At 39.2% G+C, this 25,814-nt stretch overlaps 1 protein-coding gene across 1 annotated transcript in view; it reads right to left on the minus strand.

The window, feature by feature from the left end:
- Positions 1-20,842, minus strand: part of PRCC (proline rich mitotic checkpoint control factor) — a 31,817-nt gene extending 10,975 nt beyond the window's left edge. The window contains exons 1-2 of the mRNA XM_044673223.1: positions 20,015-20,842; positions 5,421-5,468 (exon numbers count right to left, since the gene is read on the minus strand). Of these exons, the coding sequence (XP_044529158.1) occupies positions 5,421-5,468; positions 20,015-20,485 (519 nt within the window). The 5' untranslated portion in view covers positions 20,486-20,842. The remainder of the gene's footprint in view (positions 1-5,420; positions 5,469-20,014) is intronic.
- Positions 20,843-25,814: the final 4,972 nt, after the last annotated feature.

Consider the following 25,814-nt stretch of genomic DNA (forward strand, 5'->3'; position numbering starts at 1 on the left):
ACAATAATAAGCCCAACTTAACAAAATCTAACAGCCTTCTTTTTTTTAATCTGTCTTTCAATCCCTCATCCAGACAGGACTGCATGAGATAACTAGGGTGGGGTTAACTGGCTTATCTTTATGCAAAGAGTGCTTTTCTTCTCTTTCCTTCCCATTAATTTGGAAATACCTTCTTTCCCTAAAGAAGTTTCCTTAAGCAAAGGACTAAAAATAAGAGCTATTCAATACATGTTGATAGCCAAAATAAAATCTTTTCAAACTCAGCTGTGTGCTAAGAAGCTTATAAACAGCTTGGTACTCTCAAGCAAGCAAACATTAACTTGTCAGTTTGCAATTATACCATTCTAGACAGTCTCCCATAACCCAAGAAAACCTCTTGGAATCTACTTCCTGAGTGTTCTGTTTGGCCCAAGAGTTAAGAGTTCCAATGTTGAAAAGGGAATTAGAATAAGGTTGCTGCCTTCTTCCCTCTCCCCCACCTCCTCACAGACAAAAGAAACATCCAGCCACATAGGGGATGACTTTTCTAGGTCAAGAGTAACAGAAGAAGTCAATAGGTCAGCTGTTAAAAGAAAATTAATTTTTATCGCTTACTATTAATGCTCATGATGGTAAAAGTTGGTCATTTTCCAAATGAGCATTCGGTATTGTCAATACCAGCTCCAATCCTCATTATCACAATTCATTTCTATAAGATTTTACAGTATTCTTGTGCACTTTGATCACAACCTGAATAAGACAGTGCATATACTATTACCCCCATTTTATAGATGATGAATTTGTCCAAAATTCCAAGACAATCAAACTAGACAAAACCCCAAAACCTGACTCTTAGTTCATATCTCACTAAGATCTAGAACAAGAGAATGTGGGAAGCCAAAGTATGAAGTCCATTCTAGGACCACTCACAGAAATACCTCCTAAAATGATATTCAGGTTAATTTCTAACCCATATTACTAAGAGTGATCTGTCTAGAACCCCCAAACATTAGTAGTTAATATAATCCACCAAGCCATTTATTAACATCTATTATTTCAAAGTATTATGCTAGATGCTGGAAATAAGATAAAATGAAAAATAGTCCCTGGCTTCACAGAACTTACTCTACTAGTAGAAGGGATCTTACAACATTTATACAGTTAAATGAACATAAGATAATTCAAAAAAGGAAAGAGTACTTCAAGGAAGTACCACCCAAGTGGAACCTTAAAGGGAGTTCAGTATTCTAAAAAGGAGAGAAGAGGAATATACTCCGAAAATTTGTGATAGTTCATGCAAAGGCAGGAGTGAGAAGTGAAATGCAGATTTTAGGAAATGACAAGTTGTGAAACTGAAACAGAGAGTATGAGAGGAAAATAATGTAAAATAAGTCTGGAAAGATAAGCTGGATTTCTTTAAGGTAGCCAAAAAGTAACAACCAGTAGGTGCCCATATACTGGAAAATCCTAAAAAAACTGGTATACAAATATTATTGTCAGAATATGAATAGCATATGAATGTGGTACCTTAAAAGTACTGCACCATAAAAACTGATGAATTCAGAAATATGGGAACCCTTTTATAAACTGATAGAAACTAGCAAAGTGAACAAAAAAAAATTATGAACAATGACCATAATAACAAATGAAAGAGAAGACCAAAAAACAACACAATTTGGATTAAATGCAACTCAGTCAAGAGGTGAAAAATGTAGCATACATTAGATGAGGACCATATGATGATTTGTTTTAACTCTGTGTGTGTAGATTGTGGAAAATAATAATATAAAAAACAATGTCTCAATAAAGCCTTTTTAAAATTAGCCTGAAGTCAAACAGGAATTTGTTTTTAAGTTTTATTGATTTTATTTTTTAGTTTTACAAAACATTAGGCAGGTAGGTTTTATAATAGACTTGGAATTGAGAATTCTGAATCTCACTTTAGATACTAATTAGCTTTATGAGGATAAGTAACTTAAATTCTCCATGTCTCAACTATAAAAATAGGGACACTAACAAGCACCTACCACACAAGTTTGCTTTGAGGACAAAATGAGATAACAGACTGCTTTTCAAACTCAAATAACATTTGCCAACCATTATTTCTTTAAAAAAAATTTTTTTTAAACTCTTACCTTCCATCTTAGAATCAATACTGTGTATTGGTTCTAAGGCAGAAGAGTGGTAAGAGCTAGGCAATGGGAGTTAAGTGACTTGCCCAAGGTCACACAGCCGGGAAGTGTCTGAGGCCAGATTTGAACCTAGGACCTCCCATCTCTGGGTCTGACTCTCAATGCACTGAGCTATCCAGCTGTCCCCATAAATTTTTTATTGATATTTAAATCACCTTTATTTCCCAATACATTCTTTTTTTTTTTTAACCCTTACCTTCAGTCTTGGAGTCAATACTAACTGTGTACTGGTTCCAAGGCAGAAGAGTGGTAAGGGTGGGCAATGGGAGTTAGGTGACTTGTTCAGGGTCACACAGCTGGGAAGTGTCTGAGGTCATATTTGAATCTAGGACCTCCCATCTCTAGGCCTGGCTCTAAAATGTAAGGGGAAAAAAGGGGTTTATATAGTAAAAGATGGTCACCAGGATTGAACTATTATCAATCCTCAATGAAGAATAATCTCAAGTCAAAACTGACTTTTATCGGGGCAGCTGGGCAGCTCAGTGGATTGAGAGTCAGGCCTAGAGACGGGAGGTCCTAGGTTCAAATCTGGCCTCAGACACTTCCCAGCTGTGTGACCTTGGGCAAGTCACTTGACTCCCATTGCCCACCCTTACCACTCTTCCACCTATGAGCCAATACACAGAAGTTAGGGAGGGATTAAGAATGCTTGTTGCTAAATGTGAGAAAAGGAATGTTAAAAATTGTATCTACATGTAATTTTCACTAGGAAAAAAAGAATGCTCATTGCTTACCATGGAGAAGTGATGGAAAAATTCCTGAATGTCAAGAGTGGGCCTTTCCACCCAATGGATGAGAAACATGTCAGGGAGTAATCAGCTTAAAAAGATCAATCAACTGTGACACTTCCTAGCTTGTGACCCCGGACAAGTCACTTCATCCCCTTTGCCTAGCCCTTACCACTCTTCAGCCTTGGAACCAATACATAGTATTGATTCTAAGGCAGAAGGTGAGAGTTTTTTAAAAAATCATTTAAGTGATGATAAAATAGTTTAGCAATTGTAATTGGTTTGGGCCCCGGGCTTGGGCTCCTTATGAATGCTACTATACTTGTTTACATTCTCTCCATAGTTAATTTTCAGTCCTTTGAATGATTCTTTTTTTGCTCACACAGGCTGGGTGAGCAAAAATTACAGCTTTGGATTCTCTAAAAACTATTAATTAGTATGTTAAAAGGATTCTTTTCATGCTATCCTGCCTCAGAGATCAAAACTTCAGGATAAAGAGCTTGGCAGCCTATAGACTCCACTATTCACTTGACCTACTCAGTTAAACATCAAGAAGTTTGAAACAAGAGCAACCATTAAGAGGGCACCCAAGATTCCTATGCCAGAGCTCCACACCAAAACCACCAGAGGCTGCCATCTCCAGGACATTCTTCCTTTTTAGCTATTAGCTTGTGGGGAAACCTTACTAATATTCTAAGACTTTCATGAAGCCATATTGCTTTATGGGATGCAGTTGGATACAGTGAAAAAAGCAGCAGCTTTGGAATAAGGACTCAGCTCTGACATTTAATGAGCAACAAAGAGCACAAGCCCATTCCTACCAACCCACCACTCCATATATCAAAAAATTCATCCTGCCAAAAGATGAAAACACTTAAGACAGGATGAAGATTCCCCATCCTCCCTCAAGCCTTGAAATCAGGGATTCAATTAGCTGAGAAGAGGTCTGGCCATTTGGGAGTCTGTAGAACATCATCACAAAAAATCCATTACCAAAATGCCTAATAACACTAAGCATCATACAAAAAGAACTAGTCAAAGAAGACTATAGTGGAATGAATAATTCAACATTCAATTCTACCTGGTATGTTTTAATGCTTACATTTGAATAATAGCAATTGATATTTACATGGAATTTTATAAATAATGAGCTTTAAAGTTATTTTCACATGATCTTTGGGGCAGATAATGCAAATGGCATTATTTTCATTTCACATTCAAAAACTGAGGCTAAGAAGTTAGATGACTTGCCTACAGTTACAAGGATAGTAAATGGCAGCACTGGAACCTGAACCTGGATCTTCCAAACTCCACGCCCATTGTTCTTTCCATCAGAACTTAAGTGTGTACCTGCTCATGAGACAGTCCTTCATACCAAATAATGAAACCCCAATGTAAAGACTCAACTCTAGAGAAGCTAAAAAGCTGTTCAGCTTCCCCATCTCCCACAAACTCTAAGCTTAATTCTTCCTCACACAATCATTCCAATATTTGTTCTGAACATCATCATCTTTCAGAAGCATACCAAGATCTGGCTCACACACCTGCCTTTAGTGGAATGTAGAACTGAGCACATTTTGATTTAAAAGGCAAGAGGAAATAGATTACTGGTATCAACAAATATTGAGCACAGTGGGCAACTTAGACAAACACTTAAAATTTAAAACTGGAGATGAGTCAAGAATCAGTTGATAATAGACTACTATTACAATTTATTTTCCTTATCCCCCCAGTCTAGGTTTTAGTCTAGGCTAAGTTAGTATGTGAACTTAGCTGACCCACCTTCTGAATCAGAGCTAATTTGTTTATAAAATAGAAGAGGTATTCCAAAACTCTTCTATGCCCCTAATTAGATCTTCTATTCTATAGGAACCTCGTGGAGAGCATAATCATCAACTCTCAATTTGCCACCCTTTGAGAACACAAGCAACAAGCAAATATAAGTTTATTTATAGGTAAAAGGGACAGGAAAAAACTAGATAATTCAAAACCATTAACAATCACTTTTTTTTTTTAAACCCTTACCTTCCATCTTGGAGTCAATACTGTGTATTGGCTCCAAGGCAGAAGAGTGGTAAGGGTAGGCAATGGGGGTCAAGTGACTTGCCCAGGGTCACACAGCTGGGAAGTGTCTGAGGTCAGATTTGAACCTAGGACCTCCCATCTCCAGGCCTGGCTCTCAATCTACTGAGCTATCCAGCTGCCCCCCAACAATCACTTCTATCTCTTTTACCCACAAAATCCTTGGGCCTGAGCTATAAAGTTCAAAAACAGACTTCTTTGAGTTTCCTCTCCTTTATCTACTCCTACCTTATCCCTCAGTAGAAGTGATAAGGAATTGGGAAAGAAATAATACAGAGGAGGGAGAAACCTAAATAATCCATACAAAATAATCAGTCCTCCCCCAAATTAAGAATTACCTGGAGTCTACTTTGGAAACTGCTAGAATCTGGACTTCTAGGATACAACATGAAGTTGAAGAAGAAGAGCTAAAATTATTTCATACTGAGTAAACAATTACCTGAAGAACAGTTTTCTTCTTTGTAGGTTCCTCTTCCTCTGAATCTGACTGAGAAAAAAAGAAACAGAATTAAGTTCCAGTTAGTGCACCAGCAGGGGAGATGCTTATATATGGGCAGAAAAAAACAAATCACAAATTAGGAGAAGCCTCCATTCTCTCCCCCACTCCCTCTGTCTAGGAAAAAGAGACAGAAGAACCTTCTCTCTTCTCAAAGGAGTTAAAATTCAATTCAACAAATATTTGTAAGGCACATATTTTGTATGGGAACTATGTCAGGCACTGGAATACAAAAATAACCTTTTTCACTTATCAGTTCAACGAAAATTATCTATGTGAAAAGAACCATGCTAGCCACTTTAGATACATTGAAAAAAGATGGTTCCTAACTTGGAGCTTACATTCATTCCCCTTGGAGGAAGGGAGTAGAGTTTAATAAATACAGAAATAAGAAAAATATAAGGTAAGGTGTGAAAGAGAAAAATAAGAGATCCAAAGTTATCTAGGAAAATCAGAAAGATAAGAATATTCTCAGGAGAAAAGGAGAAGATAATCAACAAAAACTCTGGAAAGAAGTGGTATCTAAGCAGAGACTTGTAAGAGAAGATTTCAACAGATAAATACAAGGCATGTTTTTATGCTTATAAATGTCCAGGCAGACATGGGAGAGGCAGGCTGCATTAATGCATGAAAGCAGAAGGGATTTTAAGATTGGGAAACCCAAATGGGTTGGGACATAGAGTTCATATGTAGGAATAATACAAAGTAAGTCTACAAAAGTAAACTGGAGGCAGCTAGGTACCTAAATGGATAGAGAGCCAGACATGTAGATGGGATATGTTGGGTTCAAATCTGGCCTCAGACACTACTTAGTTGTGTGACCCTGGGCAAGTCATTTAATCTCCACTGCCTACCTCTTACTACTCTTCTGCCTTGGAACCAATACTTAATATTGATTCTAAGGTAAAAGATAAGAGGTTGGGGTTTTTTTATTTGTTTGTTTTAGGTAAAATGAAGGAAAAATTATAGCAGGCCTTAAAAGCCAAGCTAAGGAATCTATATTTTATATTAACAACAAGAAGGCACCAAATTTTTTTAAGCAAGTAAATGACACAATCTTTTATTCTTTAGGAAAATTTCTGGGAGCAGCTAAAGTTAGTTGGTCACTAACTATTTATTAAGAACGGATATGTGCCAGGTAATATGCTAAGCACTAGGAATACAAAGAAAGGTAAAATATAGTCTCTGCTCTCAAAGACTCACAGTTTATAATGGGGGAAATGTGCTCCCAAGGTAAAGAGAAGATCACAGAGGGAAGGCACTAGCACTAAAGTGGGCAGGTAAAGGCTTCTTATAGAAGGTGGAATTTGAAGGAGGCCAGAGAAATCAGGAGGCAAAGATGAGGGAGAAAATTCTAGGCATAAGAACCAGCCAATGAAAATATTTAGAGTAAATGAGGAAAGGTCTGGTTCAGAGAATAGCAAAAAAGTTGATGTTACTATTGGAAGGGTACAGAGGGGTGAATAAGACAAGCTGGAAGACTGCTAAGATGGGAGTGGGGCAGGTCCTGAAGGGCTTTGAATGTTAAGAGGATTTGATATCTAATTCTGAAGGTAACATGGAGCTACTACTTGGGGCAGGTAGGGTTAAGAGAGGTAACAAGCACAGACCTATGCTTTAGGAAGACAATTTGAGAGCTCTGTGGAAAAAAGGCTTAGTGGGGTATCAGGAAGACCAATCAGCAAACTACTGCAATAGTCCAAGCAAAAGGGGATGAGGGTCTGCCCCAGGGTGGTAGCAGTGGCAGAGGCCAGAAAGGGGTATACACTAGAGATGAGGCAAAGGTAAAAAATCAGGAGGGCTAGGCTACTGACTGGCTAAAGGGGTGAGAGTGAGGAATAAAGGATGATGCCTAGATTGAGAGTCAGGTAACTGGGAGGATAGTGGTTCCTTTGAGAGTAATAGGGAAGTTAGGAAGAGGGGAAGGCTTAGAGGAAGGGGAAGAGTTCCATTGTGGACATATTGAATTTAACATGTCCACTGGACATCCAGTTCAAGATGTCCAATAAGCAGCTGAAGGTGTAAGACTGAAGGATAGAATAAGGGTTGGGATGATGAAGTAGATTTAAGAATCATTAGCAGAGTGGTAACTGCTGGGTAGCTCAGTAGATTGAGAGACAGGCCTAGAGCCGAGAGGACCTGGGTTCAAATTTGGCCTCAGACACTTCCTCACTGTGTGACCCTGGGCAAGTCACTTAACTCCCATTGCCTAGCCCAGTGATAGGCAAGCTTTTGAGCTTGATGTGTCAAAATTCGCCAAAAAAAAAAATCAAGCATAACTCGGGTGATGTGTCACTTCAAGAAAAAAACAACAACATAATTTCACATAAATATATAATTTATAGTTTAAATAACAAAAATGTATAATTGTAATATATAACTGTATTTAATAAACCAAAATAGGTAAATTAATATAGGTAAAATTGTCATCTATAGGGCACAGAGTACCTACACTATAGCAAATGTTTCATCCTCGGCATGCGCCCCCATACTTCTCTGTGTGTCATCGAAAATGGCTACATAGGTTTGCCATCACCAACCTAGTCTTTAATGCTCTTCTGCCTTTGAACCAGTATTGGTTCTAAGACAGAAGGTAAGGGTTATTATTAAAAAAAATAAATAAAAGGGCAGCTGGGTAGCTCAGTGGATTGGGAGCCAGGCCTAGAGACGGGAGGTCCTAGGTTCGAATCCGGCCTCAGACACTTCCCAGCTGTGTGACCCTGGGCAAGTCACTTGACCCCCATTGCCTACCCTTACCAATCTTCCAACTATAAGTCAACACACAGAAGTTAAGGGTTTAAAATTAATAAAAAAATAAAAATAAAAATAAAAAGAATCATTAGAAGAGATGATAATTTAATCTAAAGGAGCTGATAAAAATTAAGTAGGGGCTAACTTGGATGAAGATCTAACAAAGGAGAGGGAGGAGTGGTTCTATAGGCAGGAAGAGAGCCAGTATAGAGTAATGTCACAGAAACTTAAAAAAGAATAAAGTGTCTAGAGGAAGAAGATGGCTGATACAACTAAAGGATGAGGTCCAAGAAGGATGAAGATTGGGAAAAGGTAATTAGAGGTAAATGAGAGATTATTGGAAACTGAAGAGCTAAGTGGACAGAATGGAAAGGAAAGACTAGAACAGGCATTCTTAACTTTTAAAACCCTTTAACTGCATTCCAATGACTGCTTTCTTTGTAATTTTATGTATTTCATTTTACGCATTTTAAAATATTCTAAGAAGAGATCATAAGCTTTGCCAGACTGCCAAAGGGGAACAATGACACAAAAGAGACTAAAACCTCTGGGACTAGAGGCTAGAAACAGGAAGATCAGTTAGAACATTATTACAAGGTGTTAAGTGAGAAATGATGGTCTGGTGTGGGCAACATGAGAGGAGAGAAAATATGGGGGAAGAAGAATCATAAGGACTTTAGTAACTGAAAAGATGCAAAGAGTGAAAGAGGAGTCACTGATACCTCAGATTTCAAGTTTTGAGTGACAGGAAAAATTGTGCTATCAATCAAAAAAAGGAAGTTGGAGGAAAGGTGATAGTAAGTTCAGCCCTCCCTAGTTGGAGGACATCTGGGTAGATATTCAGCAATCAGTTGGAAATAATCTGCAAAGAAATAATAAATGAATCTATGGGAATAGATAAGGTTGTCAAATGAAATAGTGAAGTACACAGAAAGAAAAGGGCAAAGCAAAACCTATTACACAGGGAGCAGCTGGGTAGCTCAGTGGATTGAGTCAGGCCTAGAGATGGGAGGTCCTAGGTTCAAACCCGGCCTCAGCCACTTCCCAGCTGTGTGACCCTGGACATGTCACTTGACCCCCATTGCCCACCCTTACCACTCTTCCACCTATGAGGTAATACATAGAAGTTATGGATTAAAAAAAAAAACCTATTACACATCCACATTCAAGAGTGGAGAGACAGAACAGTAGGCAGACAAAGAACTAAAAGGGAGAACAGAGTACCTTAGGACACAATGGCCAATGGTGCCAAAGATGTCAAATTTTGTTGCTAACTTATCTCAGTAAACTGCATATTAGCTATCAAGTCCTCTTATTATTTAATCACACTCCATCCTCCTATATCCTCTCATTTGGTCCTTGCTAGAGATGAACACCTAGTCTCTAATCAGGCCACCAGAAAGATCAATAGGAACTGGCCCACAATCTCACCCAGGAAACATAAAGCACTTAAAAAGAAGGAATATATACAACCAGAAAGCAGAAGGAATCCACAGGGATAAGTGGTATGTTAACTACTTTCCTATAGAGTATTAAAGGTCAAAGCCACTGGAGAAATCCATTTCCCCTCCAGGTTAGATCTCCAGCCACAGAAACTAAGAGCTGTTAAAGATTCCCAGAGGGCCTAGAGAAAACCAAGTTTAGTGGTTTGGATTAAGTCACAAAGTCATCCCCATAATCTCCCTGCCAAATAAAATATGGCTCTACTTTTGGCCTCTCCCATCCAAATAGAAATTGAGAGAAACTTCCTAACATTTATTTGCACAAAGGCATTCTTGGCCCCTACACTCTTGCTTTTATAGCAGGGATTTTATCTCCTAGTTTAATATTTCTTCACAATAGTAATCAGTACACAACAGGTATTCAACAAATGCTGATAACTGTATAAAGTAACCAAAAAGGAAGAACTGCTTTGCTGAGCTATCTACGTTCTGAATCAGTTCCTGCCACCTAGTTAAAAAATACACTTTCATATTCTCAAATTACTCCCACATAACCCCCTTCCACCTGACAAAAAAAAATAGGTTTTTTTCTGAAATATTTCATAAGTAATCAAACCTCAAATCCTCAATTCTTTCATTTTTTTCTCTCTGTCCCATTCTGACTGGTTTCTGGGCTACCCTCACAGCTTTCTTATTCTGATAATCTCCTACCCCAAGAGATTAATATGATTAACACACTGTTAATAACTTAGGCTAAACACAGGCTATCCAAATAAGCTTTTAAGTGGCATTCAAAGGCAAATGTATTAACATTTGGAACAACATTATACAATTAGAGACAATATGTCTTTTTACCAATGCTTATCACAAAAAAAAAAAACTGTCCCCAGAAGCTAATTATATATTAATTAAATTAATTTTATAATAATTTTATGTAATATATAATATAAAAATAATAAATTAAAGTATATATTAACTATGGAAGACTATTCAATCTATTATAATACCTATTACATAATTTATAACCATTTAGAAGTCATAGACTCTTAATTAAATAGTATGTCCAAAGTCAGCAAGTTTAACTTTATTTACTTGTTTATTTAAGAACCCTTATCTTCAGTCTTAGAATCAATCCTGTATATTGGTTCTAAGGCAGAAGAGTGGTAAGGGTTAGGCAATGGGGGTCAAGTGACTTGCCCAGGATCACACAGCTAGGAAGTGTCTGAGGCCAGATTTGAACCTAGGACCTCCCATCTCTGGGTCTGGCTCTCAATCCACTGAGCCACCCAGCTGCCCCCAGCTAACTTTAACCTGAACAAAATTCCCCTTTATAAGCTCATTGGTAAGAAGTCATCCAACCTCTATTTTAAGACTTCCAGTAGCATATGACTACTACTTCCTAAGCAGCCCATACATAACAACCCACTTTTGAATAGTTCTTATTAGGAAGGTTTTTTTTGTTAGATCAAGCTAAAATTTGTCTCTTTAATCTTTGTTCCTAGTTCTGTCCCTCCAGAACCAAACAGAATATCCTCTTCTAGGACAATCCTTCAAAGTACTTGAAAACTGCTAAATTACAACTTTAGGTCTCTTCTCAAAGCTAAACAACCTCAGTATCTTCAAAGATCTTTATATGAGATAAACTAGAGGATCTTCAGCATTTTGGTGGGCCTGCTCTAGAAATTCTGCAGTTTATCTTCTAACCAACTCTTGGACAATGCAGTTTAAAGAGGGCATTGGCTTGGGGCAGTTAGATGGCTCACTGAACAGAGACAAGTCTACAGACTGGAGATTCTGGGTTTAAATCTGTCCTCAGAAACTTCCTAGCTGTGTAACCCCTGAGCAAGCCACTTAACTTCAACTGCCTAGTCCTTACTGATCTTCTGCCTTGGAACCAATACTTAATTTGATTCTAAGTAAGGGTTTGGGGGGAGGGAGGTGTATTTTTAAGGGCAATGGCTTTCTTGGCAATGTTTCATAAGATTCTTGATGTCCACTAAAACCCCCAGATTACAGGATTATATAGTTCGAAAGTTGGAAGTGACCTCAGACATCATTTACAACTCTATCATTTTAAAGATGAGTTATATCTAAGGCTCAAAAAGATTGGTTTGTCCAAGGGCACACAAGCAATTAAGTGGAAGATGCAGGATTTGAACCCACATCTACAGATTCAAAAGCCATGGATTCCATAATGACTCAATGTCTAGCCATACCTGCACCAACAAAAAAAAGGTGATTTTTTGAACCCAAATGATTTTATCCTTATTAAATTCCATACTATTAGATTCAGCTCAAAGTTCTAACCTGTAACTTGTGAGTTCTCTTTCCTAGCTTTATAAAATCTTCAAATTTGATAAGCATGCTAATAATTCTTTTTTAAAAAGACTTTATAAAACCTACTGCATTTTGTATTTGGGAGGATTCCCAGAGCTCTTCATAATAGCAAACCCTCTCTGAATGCCTTAATCTTCCACTAAATTCCATTATTAGAAATATAGTGTCAGTTCACTATTTCCTAAACAATTCAAGTAATAAAATCATAGGCCCTAAAGTATGTGTTTGCCCCTTTCTCAGCATCATACTGAGAAATAACATTTTGTTATAGTCAATTACCTTGTGCTCTAAAGAATACTGCTTCCTCCACCTTTTTTTTTAAACAATAGGGAAGTTCAGTTTTACAGATGTTAGACTGTCCAGAGGTTAAAAGGTCACAAAACAGTGGCAGCTAAGTAGATGGAGTGAGAGCTAGGCCTAGACTTGGGAGGTTTGGGGTTCAAATCTGACTTCAGACACTTATTCTAGCTGTGTGGCCCTGTCACTTAACTCCCATTGCCTATCCCTTACCGATTTTCTGCCTTGGAAACAATACACAGTATTTATTCTAAGGCAGAAGGTAAGGTGACTTAAAAAAAAAAGTCACAAAGCAAATCTGAGACAAATCTGAGGATCTCTATAACTTCCATTTATATAGAACTTTAAGAATTACAGACAACTTTCCTCACAACTATATTATGGGATAGATAGTGCAAATATTTTTATCCTTATTTGCAGATGAGGAAAATGAGGATCAGAAAAGTTAAGTGATTTGTCCAGGGTCAAAAAGCTTAATTAAGGGGCCAAAATATTCCTGTTGCAAAGTTGTGGAAACTTGTGGAAAGTGAGAGATTTTTTAATAATGTGTGTGACAGCAATCCATATCAGAACTGGAGAGGTGGGAGGTAAAGGGAACAGAAAAAGGCCAGAAGAAAGTACTAGATAGCCTTCCTAGTCAACCTCAATGCTGACTTTGAGATCCAACTGCCAAGTCTAACAAGAGACAACAGCCCAGAATGCAGAGCAGGAGCGGAAACAGACATTTTCCATTAAGCTAGGGTCCAGTGGGATAAATAGATCTATCAGAGCCTCATTCCCTTTGACCAGCCTCTCTTATCTTTCCAGGTCTGGCTCTTTAAGCCATCCTCTCCAAAAAGCAGTCACCATCACCACTGTCAGGGCCAAGAGCCAAAGAGGAAATAAGGGCCCAAGTACAGACCCTCAGGGCTCCCAACTTTATTTCTCAGAGCTGTTATCTCAATTAATGGATTCTATGTATTTTTTGTTGTTGGCCAATCCATTTGGTTTCAGGCATCTCCTGAAACTGTACCCTAGTCTTTTTACCTCAATTTGGAGTTTCTCTTTTAGCTCTCTAGAACTCACCTTTTATTTTTTCCCTTCTCTGATACAGCCCTTTCTCTTTTTCTGATTTTCGTCCATGCCCTTCATTCCATTTTGTGGTAGGTACTAAGGAACCTAGAATTCCAAACTTTAGATAACTTTTAATTATTTCTATTCATCAAAGGCTTGGCCTAGATAACTAAAACCTACAAATAAACTCTAACTCCTAAATCATTACAGTTTGGTTATTTGCACTAATGAAGAAGCAGAGGACCTAAATCCAGATAATCCCAAAACTTTTATTTGCCTTTAGAATCAGTATAAATAACCATGCACATACAAAGAGCACTAGATAAAGCATGCAGGAGCATACATTATAAATAATTTATCTAAAAATTACATACAAAAATACAGAAATAATTTTAATACTAATATCAAAATAAATTTGCATTCTCTAAGCACCCCAAAATAGGGATCTACTCTAAAGGAATCAGGCCAAAGGCAGCACTACAAGGAAGAGAAAATGAAGTCACAGCATATCTACACATTGATAATAAGATATTAACAAAAACTAGGCATGTTTAACCTGGAGAATAGAAGACTAGAAGAGGATATGATATCTCTCTAATTATCTGAAGGACTGACATATTAGAGGAGGGAATATATTTGTTCTGTTTGATCTCAGAGTACAGAACCAAGACTAAGAGATAAAAGTTAAAAGATAAAAAGAGATAAAAAGAGGAAATGATCAGGTTTTTATCCCAAAAAACTTTCTTCCTAACAATGAAAACTATCCAATAGTGGAAAGGGCTGTCTCAAGAGGGGTGGGTTCATGGAGACTAGACAGTGGTTTATTAGGAACATTACAGTAAAAATTCCTTTGTGTATTAAGTGAACTATTTGAAAGACCACTGAGATCCCTTTCAACTCTCAAATTCTATGATTCTATGACACTGGAGGTATTTGTCTTTACTATGTAATTAGAGACAAACTCAAACATTGTCTACCTGGATCTTGCTCTCTTGACAGAGACTTGGCTACAGAGTAGGGGCAAAGGGGAGGTTCATAAAATTTGCAAAGCAAACAACTGTGAATTTACTAAGTAATAACAATTCACTTTCACATAGCATAAAACACTTTCTTTACCATACCCCTAGGAAGCTGGTATTGTCATTATTATTGCCATGACCATGTAGCTAGTTATGAATGAACTCCTTGACAGCAGAGGCTTTTTAGGTCTGTCTCAGTATCCCTAACACATAGTAGACCCTTCATAAATATGTTAATTAATTGGAAGAAGACTTGAACCACAATCTCCCTACTCTGAATTCCATGAACTTTCCTTCTTATTTTCTAATCTCGGCACACCTTTGTGGAGGTTAAAACAAGCAAGTGCATATTTATTTGAAAGAAATTAAGCTAAGGGCAGAGCAAGGAAGGGGCTCATCAGCCTCTTCCTGAATGGCTCCTGAAAAAAAGCCTAAATCAGAAAAACCTTAAAAGGAGAAATGTTTAAGGGACATGCACACACATATCCTCTCTCTCTCATCAAAACTCTCACCTTTAAAATGAAGATAGAGACCATTGATCTGGGATTAATTTTCCTCCATCAATGTATGTATTCAGGGATCAATTCTAATTTGGAAAACTGAATAACAAAAAATAGAAAGCTCAACTATTCAAAGGATATGTAGAAAATCCAAAGCAATTCAGATATTAATTGGATTATTCCTGGGTGGTTTTTATTACTATTACCATTAGGAATACCATTGCTCACCAAAGAGCAGAATGAACTAGGAAGGTAAACCCAAAGCTTAGATAGCTGAGTCACACTGGTCTCTATTTTCCAGGGACTTCAATGGCTATGCCAACTTCTGCTTAAAGAGCTCCATTCCGGGAAATTTTCCATCACTTCTCAAGGCAACTTATTCTTTTAATTTATAACTTTTAATTGTTAAGCAGTTTTTCCCACCATCAAGTCTAAACTGGCCTCTTCATAACTTTTACCCACTCAATGCTTCTGGTTCTGTTCTCTGGAGCTAAACGGAACAAGTCTAATGCCCTTTCACATACTATCCTTTCATATATTTTTACCTTTCACAACTTTTCCTAGTCTTCTCTTTTCTAAACTAAATGTTCCCAAGTTCCTTTATCCAATTTTCATATGATATGGGTTCAAAGACCTCCAGTGCCCTGAATCCCTTTTTCTGGATGCTCTCCAACTTATTCTTTATTATGTGATGGACAGAACTAAACAAAATATGAGAAGTGGTGTGATTAGGGCAGAGCCCAGTAGAGCTAGCACCTCAAAGCAAATTATATTTTTAGCTAGCAAATAACTGACTCAAAGGCTTGACTTACAAGATAATAATCCACTAAAAACCCCTGATCTATTTCAGATATATTGCTGAATAAACAGACCTCCCCCATAACAGTAGTTAAGTAATTTTTTAGCCAGCTATAAGATTTTACACTTATCTATATTTAACTTCATTTTATTGGATTCAGCCAAATGTTCTAGCCTATTAAGTTAATTGTGAATCCTGACTCTACCATACAGTGTGTTGGCTATAACTTTGTGTCATCTGCAAATATGGATGATGTGCTATGTCTTTCTCTTAAGTCATTGATAAAAACATTTAACAGGACAGAGAAAAGATCCCGGGGACACTCCACTGGAGAACTCCTAAGTTGACAAGGAACCATTACTGACAGAGACCAACCATTCAAAGAGTCCCAAATCCATCTAATTTATTCCATCATCTAGTCCAGGGGTCAGCAACATATGGCTCTTTCTGCAGGAGCCATAAAGTCAATTTTTTTTCAGGCACTGTTACAGGAGCGGCACTGTGAGCACTGTACGGCTCTCATGAAATTACATTTTAAAAAATGTGGCGTTTATGGCTCTCACGGCCAACTCCTGATCTAGTCCATCTTTTCTCTCCATCTTTTCCACAAGCTTAGTATAATATACTTTACTAAAAATCAAAATACCACTGCCTCCCTGAAGCTTGTCTATATTCCTCCCTATCAATAAAGACCTCCCTTCACACAGCCCTTAGTTTTACACCTCTCTAAAGCACTTATTCCATAGTATAGTTATCTGTGTATATTATTAGAACATAAGCTACACAAGAACCATAGGGTAACTAAATGTGTGTATCTTCTCTAACTCCTAAAACAGTCCTCAACACAATAAATGCTTAGTGTTTGCTGAATTGAATTTAAAATAATATTGTATGAAATGGCAAGAAATAGGTCAGAGATCTGGAAAATCTAATATAAACTGATAAAACAATTCATACTAACAATGCAAAGACAAACACCTAGGAAAGACCAGAATTACAATCAATGCAATGACCATGCATTCCAGAGGTCTGATATCTATCTTACCACCTTCTTATTGATGCATTCAAGATTCAAAATGAGACATACATTTTTGGACATGAATCCACAGAGGGAGGCTGTTCTAACCTCACACCTATCAAGACTGGTAAAAGTTGGGGTACCTAAGTGGCTCAGTCTATTGAGAGCCAAGTCTAGAGACGGGAGGTCCTAGGCTCAAATCTGAACTTAGAGGCTTCCTAGCTATATGACCCTGGGCAAGTCACTTAATCCCAATTGCCTGGCCCTCACTGTTCTTCTGCTTTGGAACCAATACACAGTAGTGATTCTAAGACAGAAGGTAAGGGTTAAAAAAAAAAAGTATCAGATCCTGGAGAGGCCAAGAGGGAAAAGGTAGAAATAATGTACTGTTGGTGAAGCTGTGAATTGGTCTAGAATTTCTGGAAAACAATTGGAATTATGCCTCCCAAATTATTAAACTGTGCAAACCCTTTGACCTACTAATACAACTACTAGGTCTATATTCCAAAAAAGTCAAAGAAAGAAGAAAAGGATCCACGTGTACACAAACATTTAAAGTAATTTGGAAAGGGTCCAAAAAGTCATTAAACTGTGTATAATCTTAGATATGGCAATACTATTTCTAGGCACATACCATACCCCAAAAGATCAAAGAAAGTGGGAAAGGTCCTACATGTATATATTAATAATAGTTCTTTTTGTAATAGCAAAGAACCAGAAAATGAAAGGGTTGGGGGCAAGTAGGTGACTCAGTGGATAGTCAGGCCTAGAGATGGCAGGTCCTGAGTTCAAATCTGGATTGAAATGCTTTCTAGCTGTGTGATCCTGGGCAAGTCACTTAACCGGTATTGCCAAATATCTGCCTTGAAACCAATACTCAGTTATTGATTCTAGATAGAAGATAAGGGTGTCCGTCAATTGGAGAATGGGTCCAGAAGTTATAGTTTATGCCTTCAAAGGAATACTATTGTACAGTAAGAAATGATGGCGTATATGGTTTCAGAAAAACTTGGAAATATTTGGCTAAACTAAGGTATAGTTTAGTGAGCACAACCAGGAGAAAAATTTAAACAACAATATTGTAAAAATAATCAGTTTTGAAAGACTTAGGAATTCTATTCACAATTCCAGAGACCTGGTGATGCTATCCACCTCCTGTCAGAAAGGTCACAAATTCAGAGTACAGAAAAAAAACTATTTTTTTGGACCTGGTCAACAGTGGAGTTTGTTTTGCTTTACTACTCCTGTTTGTAAGGATTTTGCTTTTCTTTCTTTCTGAAGGGGAGAAGATGGGTAGGAGAAATAAAGATTTTTGTTGATTAAAAAATAAAATTTTAAAAACTCTTTTAAAAAAGGAAAATTATTAAACAACCCACCATGATTCCAGGAAGCTCATGATGAAACATGCTATCCCCCTCCTGACAGAGATGATGGAATCTGGAGCAAACTGGGTCATTATACTTGCTTGTTACAAGGCCTTTTGTATTTTTTTTTTGTTTGTTTTTTCTTTCTTTTTCAACGTGGGGAGGATGTGGAATGGAAAAAGAGGATTTTGGTTAATTGAAAAAATGTAATTTGATTAAAAAAAGAATCCACAGGGGATCTACCTCTTTAACCAGTCTATCAGCTTTATACTTCCTACCAGAACCACAAATGCTTTCTATTTATCACTGTAGAGTAAGTCTACTGGTTCAAAGTGATTTTTTTCCCCCATTCATCACACACATCCCTTAATTTACTCTAAAATTGAGGGCTATGACAATAGCAGACAATAAGAAAAAAAATAGGGAGCTTATTTTTTTCTGCTTTACACAAACTCTTCCCCTTCTGTAAGATAGGGCAAGGGCCTTAAGAAGTATTACAGGAGGGGGGAGCTGGGTAGAGTAGATTGAGAACCAGGCCTAGAGATGGGAGGTCCTACATTCAAATCTGTCTCAGACACTTCCCAGCTGTGTGACTGTGGGGAAGTCACTTAACCCCCATGGCCTAGCCCTTACCACTCTTCTGCCTTGGAGCCAATACACAGTATTGACTCCAATATGGAAGGTAAGGGTTAAAAAAAAAAATCTTACAGGAAAAGTATAAGAAGTCATTTTTGCAAGCTTTCAACTCAAAATAGCAAATGTAATGAAGGACCTATCAGAAAGAGTCTATAATACTGTGTTCTCCTTCCTAGAGAGCAACCAGGATAGGAATGACACCTGGATTGTGTTAGTACTCAATAGTAAAAGAGGGGAAATAATGAAACTCTTTGGGGAAAAGAATTACCGACCCTGAGAATCAGTGTGCATTATCAGCCAGAGGACCAGTCAACAACTCAGAACAGGCTGGGGTCAGTACTATTTTGGGAAAGGTGAAGTTAGTTGAAAAAGTTAGAGAACTTCTGGGGAATCCCTGAGCTCCCTTCCAAAGCCCTTTAACCTGAGGAAATCAGGTAACCCCATTATTATTGTTTTGCTGTTCCATTAGGAAAGAAACCACTAAGACCAAGAGATATAGAACCCAAGTACCTCCATCTGACAGATAAGTCTCAGTGTCCCTCCTTCCCCTGCCAATAAAGGGAAGAATTGAGGTGAGAGGGAAGGTAGTCTGGATGAACAAGTGTTCATGAAGTACCCCCTTTTCCCTAGACAGTGATAGTTTTCAGTTGACAAATCTTTTACTAGAAAGGAAAGGAGGGGAAATAGACCGAAATGTTCCCTAACTGAAACTCAGAGTCTGGGAAAGAAAGGCTAAATTTAGGAGGCCAAGACACTCATCCAGGAACACATCTCAACGTTTGGTATCTATAGAGGCCTCGTGTTCTCTCTTTCTTATGGGGGAAAAGGCGAAGCACAGGCCCAGAGGAGTGAATGGGGTGGAGGAAAGAAGAGCTGAGAAGGGGTGTCCGGGTCCGGGATCCAGATATCCGTCATGGGATCGAGATCGGCCAGACCCTTTAGAAGAGCGCCCAAATTTAAGAAAAAAAGCAAGTTGGTCTCACGTGTGACCCTGGGCAAGTCACTTAACCCCAACTGCCTAGCCCTTATTGCTTTTCTGCCTGGAAACCAATACTAAGTATCCATTCTAAAACAGAAAGTAAGAATTTAAGGAGGGGAAGAAAAAGTTTAAAGAAAGAAAAAAGTGCAAGCTTCCCCAACTTTCACTACACCGGAGCACCACCAAGTGACCCCGGGCTCGGTTGACTCGAGGGGGGCTCCGGGGCGCGGGGGCAGCGCTGGGAGGGCCCCCACCTGGAGCCTGGAGCCTGCAGCCTGGCGCCGGAGCCCGGCGGAGTGGGCAGCTCTGGGGGCGGGGCGGGAGCGCGCTGCGGCTACTCACATCCCCCTGGTGCAGCTCCGGCGCCGCGATCCGCACCGGCTCCGTCGTCCTCTTCTTTGGCTTGGGGAGCCCCAGAGGGGGCCCGGCACCGCCGATAGGAGGGGGCAGGCTGAGGCCCGGGGCCCGCGGCAGGGGCAGCCCCAGCCCCAGCCCCTCGCCTACCCCCGCTGCCTCGGCCAGACTGAGGCCCGGCGGCGGAGGAAAGCCGCCGAGGCCGAAGGGCAGCGGGGGTGGGGGCTGCAGCCGGGGGTCTCCGGCCGGCGGCGGGGGCAGCAGCAACGGCGGGGGAAAGGCTGGGGGCAGCAGTTGGGGTGGTGGGGGCAGCAGGGCAGGACCCTTGGGCGGGGGGAGGGAGGCGAAGAGGCCCCCCAGGCTGGGTCCAGCGGCCGGAGCCGTGGCGGACACCTCCTCCTCAGGCTCCGCCTCGTCCGGCTCGCTCTCTTCGCTGCTAGCGTAGGCGACTAGAGACATAGCGCTGCCCGCCCGCCTCCGGGGCGCCCTTGCCGGAAGGAGCGGCCTACTCGAGGCCGAGGATGCACAGAGGCCTAGCGGGCCCCACCGCGAGACGAGGCGGGAGAGGGGGCGGAAGGACCCGCCTGCTCCACTCTCCGACGCCTAGCCTCGGCGGGAGCCCATGGCCGCAGTTGCGTTCCCACCCGACCAAGGCCTCCCTCTTCGCTTGGGCTCCCGGTCCCGGGCAGCTCCACACAGGTAATGGCCGCCGAGTCACTCCGCCTCCCCCTCGCCTCACCGCTCCAGTACTACAGCTCCCAGCGTCCACCTTGGCGAAAGTCTCCTTCGTCGTCTCCAGTGATTCGGCGCGGGGCACGGCGGGAGGTGGAGTCTGAGGTGAGGGTTAGGCGCAGAGCAGAACCCGCCTCCGGCGCGGGGGAACCTGGGGTAAGTAGTTTCCTGTACCTTGGCGTCTCCGACAGGACTACAATTCCCAAAGAACATCGCAGTGATCGCTGGTTGTGTACCGGAGCATCTCGGGACCTGTAGTTCCCAATTTGGGGAAATTACGGAATGTGCCGCTTAGACTTGTGGGAAATATGGTTAACTCTGGGTAACTGTGCTGTGGTGCTAAGAAGCAGAGTGGTGCTTGGGAATTTGGAGGACTCAGGAAGGTTATTTAAAGGGAAAGTGACCAAGTTCAATTAAATGCTAAAGCCTTCTTTCTACTCTTGTATAGTATTCCCTGGAGCTCTTAAGAGTTCGGTCCACCCCACTCCACAAAAAAGAGTTTCCCAAAGATACCAGGATTGGGTGCTGGCTTGGAGGCTTGAATGAAATCCCACCGTTGGCTTGAAATAAATCAGACCATGGTCCAAAAGGGAGTCATGCTAAAATCCATTCTTTCATAAATTCGAAATAAGATGGAAGACATGATACCGCACCTGGTCTCACCCTTTCTTGCCCATCCTTCCACTCCACCCTCCAACCAGTTCTTCAGCCACCCCACACCGACCTTAAAGTCAGGCTCAAAGTTTCCAGGGTTCCTTCCCTTCTTCCTGGAAAAGACAGTTTAATTCTATTAAATTGAAAAACCCCTACACAGAAAAAATAAGTGTAATTAGAATCAGAGGGGAAAAAAATAAAAACCTTCGTAGCAAATTTCTCCAATAAAGGACTAATATCCAAGATGTATATAATATTCATACCAACATATAAGAATAAGATCCAGTTTCCAATAGAAAAGAGGTCAAATTAGGCATATGAGCAGAAATCTCTTGAACTATGAAATATATGCTATTGTATACAAATGCTTTAAATCATTAATGATTAAACAAATTAAAATTAAGATAATTCTGAGGTTCCACTTTTTAGCCATCAGATCAACAAATGAAAACTGCAATTGTGGGAAAGGTAGGGCAGACATATTACCACACCCTTTGTGGGGCTGTGAATTGCAATGGAATTGTATTGTGCCATATAAAATGAAGAATATGATGGATTCAGAGAAATATGGAAAGATGTATGTGACCTGATACAGAATGAAATAAACAGGAACAAGAGAACAATTTACTCAATGATAATGTGAGAAACAATAATTCTGAAAAAACTTTCTTATTGGAAAAGGGGCTAAAAATTCAACTTTTCTTACAAACACATCTTTTCCCTCTCCCTTTTCCAGTGCCAGAGAATCCTTGTCTCCAGCATTTGATTTCAAGCCGATGGCTTCCAGGAGTAAGATTGCCTTCAAATAGGAGAACAAAGTTTGATGATGGAATGCTATGATTGAAAAAGGTCGTTTAATTCGAATAATTCCTGAGCAGAAATCCTCTGTATAATACCTCTGATGATGTTTATACAGCCTCAGTTCGAAGACTTCTAATAAAAGAGAACTCGCTAACAGGTCCCAATAGCTAAGAAGTTTTTCCTTTGAAAATAAAAATTACTTGGAAAGGAATTTTCTACACAATAAGAAATGCTGAGGAAAATGGAAAGCAATCTGACAGAAACCTAGCTTGGACAAACAACTTAAACCAGATTCCAAAATAAATTAGAAATAGATACAAAATTTGATCATACTATAAAAGAATTTAGAGAAATTGATGATATGCTTTTCACAAATAGGTAGGAAATGGAATCCTTAACCAAACAATAAGGAGAAACAGACGCAATTGCAAAACATAAAATAGATCATTTTGATTACATAAACTTTGAATGCCTTTGTAAATAATAACTAGCATTTATATAGCACTTTAAATATATTATCATATTTGATTCTCACAACAAATCTATGAGCTAGGTGCTATTATTATCTTCATTTTATAGATGAGGAAACTAAGGCAAACTGAGGTTAAGTAACATACCCCAGGCCACATACCTAGTAAGCTCCTGAGGTGTAATTCAAATTCATTGTTCTATTCTCTAAGCCATCTAGCTATAAGCAGAGAACAAGGTTCATCTAGAACAGAGAAAGCTAGTGACTTGGAGGTTAGGGGGGTGGGGAGCAGGAACTGTATCAATTTTTCCTAGTTAAAATTTTGACATCAAAATATACACTATAGACAACTAACAACATAATACCAAAATCCATTTTCCAATAGATAATGATGAAAGGATATGAACAGTTCTCAAAAGAGCTGCAGACTATTAACAGCCATATAAAAGAATGTTCCAAATTAATAATAAAAGAGATATAAAAACTATACTGAGGTTTCACCATACATCTAGCAAATTGGTAAAGATAACAAAAAAACTGAAATAATCCAAGAGGGATTGTAGAAAGATAGGCATACTAATGAATTGTGGCTAGAGCTCCAGATTAGTACAGCCATTCTGAAAAAGCAGTTTGGGATTAAAATGGATAAATAACCTTTGATCCAGAGATTCTTCTGCTAAGTATTTACCTTGAATAAGTCATTGCTAAAAAGAAAGGCCTAAGGGACAACTAGATGGCTCAGGTGATTGAGAGCCAGTCTTAGAGACCAGAAGTCCTAGATTCAAGCCTGGCTTCTGTTACTACCTAACTATGTAACCCTGGGCTAGTCATTTAACCTCCATTGCCTAAACCTTACCACTGCAGAAGGTTAAGAATTAAAATAAAAACAAAAAAAAGGAAGGGTCTCATATATGCCAAAAATATTAGATAGATAGATAGATAGATAGATAGATAGATAGATAGATAGATGATAGATATACATATATATTATGTACATAATATATATGTTTTGTTGTAGAAAAAAACTAAAAGTAGATGCCCATTGACCATGGAATGAATGAATGACTAAGCAAATTGTGGTACATAAATGTAATGGAATATTACTGTGCTAAAGAGAAGACAAATATGATGAATACAGAAAAGCCTAGAAAGATTTCTATGAACTGATATAAAGTGAAGCAGTCAAGAAAACAATATACCCAATCACTGCAACAGTATAAATAAAAAGAACAACAAAACAATCAACATTACTGTGAAATTATAATACCATCTAGCATTTCGATAGCTAGCTTACAAAGTACTTCACAAATATTATCTCATGTTATCCTCATGTGAGAAAACTGAAGGAATTGAGAGAATCAGGACAGCAAGTGGTTAATTGTGGAAACTGAGTGAACAACACTGACTCCATCTTGTGACATTTCTGGAGCCTGCTCAGTTCCCCTTCCATTCAATTATGGGTCTAGTCCAAATCTGTTCTTCAAAAAAAATTTCTTCAGTTATACAAATTGGGGGAAAACCTTATTGCACTGATTGAACCCAGCCTGTATAGCTGGGAAATTAGGCCACCTGTACCTGCTGTTTAGAGACCCTTGGCCAAGTACCCAGGTTATATTAACCAGAAAAGCAGGTCAGATCTTAAAATTTATGTAAAGTGTTTTATTATAATTGTATAATTCAAACAATCTATATGTCTTATCTGAAAACCAGCCCCATACTGATCAATCAGTTATTGTTTCTGTGTTTCATTGATTGTATATAGACACTTCAGAGAAGAGAAACCTCTTTCCCTGAATTCAGAGAATTACACTCTCTCCCTCCCAAAGTCCCTAATCTTTCATCCAATTGGAAATCAGATTACCTAATGTTGTATTGTTTCCTTTTAATTAATTGGTCTCATTTGATTAATTGGTTTTCATGTATAAAAGTATCACCCCTGTATTCAGGATCTAGCCCTAAACTCAGGAAGGGGCTTGGTCCTGATTTTAGGCAATTGGCATCCATTACTTAATAAATCAATATGCCCAGAAAATCAAACCTTTGTTTCCTCGGTCATTTCATCTTTTGCTCATTACACCCATACCAACCCTGAGGAAGTAAGTGCTATTATTATCCCCATTTTGCAGATGAGGAACTTAAGAAAAACAGAGGTTACTTGATTTGTCCAGGGTCCCTCAGCTAACAATTATCTTAGATTTAAATTCAGGTCTTCCAGGGGCAGCTGGGTGGCTCAGTGGATTGAGAGCCAGGCCTAGAGACAGGAGGTCCTGGGTTCAAATCTGGCCTCAGACACTTCCCAGCTGTGTGAACCTGGGCAAGTCACTTGACCCCCATTGCCCACCCTTACCAATCTTCCACCTATAAGTCAATACACAGAAGTAAAGGGTTTAAAAAAAAATTAAAACAAAAAAACAAAAACAATAAATTCAGGTCTTCCTGACTCTAGGTCAAATGGCCCATCTACTAAAGCTACTTTTAATGATGCAAGTTTGGCCTACAAGGAGATAGAAAAGTCACTTCCCCACACTTCTTTGTGGAGATCCACAGGCATGTAACATTGCAGTCAATAAACATTTATTATGTGCCTGCCTATGACCATCTGGGTTCCTAAAGGAGCTCACACTCCAACATGCAAACAATTATGTACAAATAAGACATATCCAAAATAAAATGGAGAAATTTAACAGAGAAGGCATTAGCATTAAGGGAGATTATTAAAGGCTTTTTGTAGAAGGTGGGGTTTTATTTGGGACTTGAAGAAAGCCAGGGAAGCCAGAAGGTGGAGGTGAAAAGGGAAAGAATATCAGGCCTAGGAGATGGCCAGTGAAAATGCCTGGAGTACAGGGAGATGGAATATCTTTTTCAAACAGCAAGGAGGCCAGTCACTGGAGCACAGGTGGAGGGTGGGGGTCGGGCAAGGAGTGGACTGGGCCAAAAGATGAGGTTATGAAGGACTTTGAATGCCAAACAGAGGATTTTATATTTGATCCTGGAGGTGATAGAAGCCACTGGAGTTTATTGATTGGGGCAGAGTGGGGAGCCACATGATCAGAGCCATAATTTAGGAAGCTCATTTTGACAACTGAGAGGGGAGGAGGGGTGCAGTTTTAGGGAGAAACTTGTGTCAGGGAG

This window comes from Gracilinanus agilis, chromosome 4 (assembly GCF_016433145.1).
Source record: "Gracilinanus agilis isolate LMUSP501 chromosome 4, AgileGrace, whole genome shotgun sequence".
NCBI lineage: Eukaryota > Metazoa > Chordata > Mammalia > Didelphimorphia > Didelphidae > Gracilinanus > Gracilinanus agilis.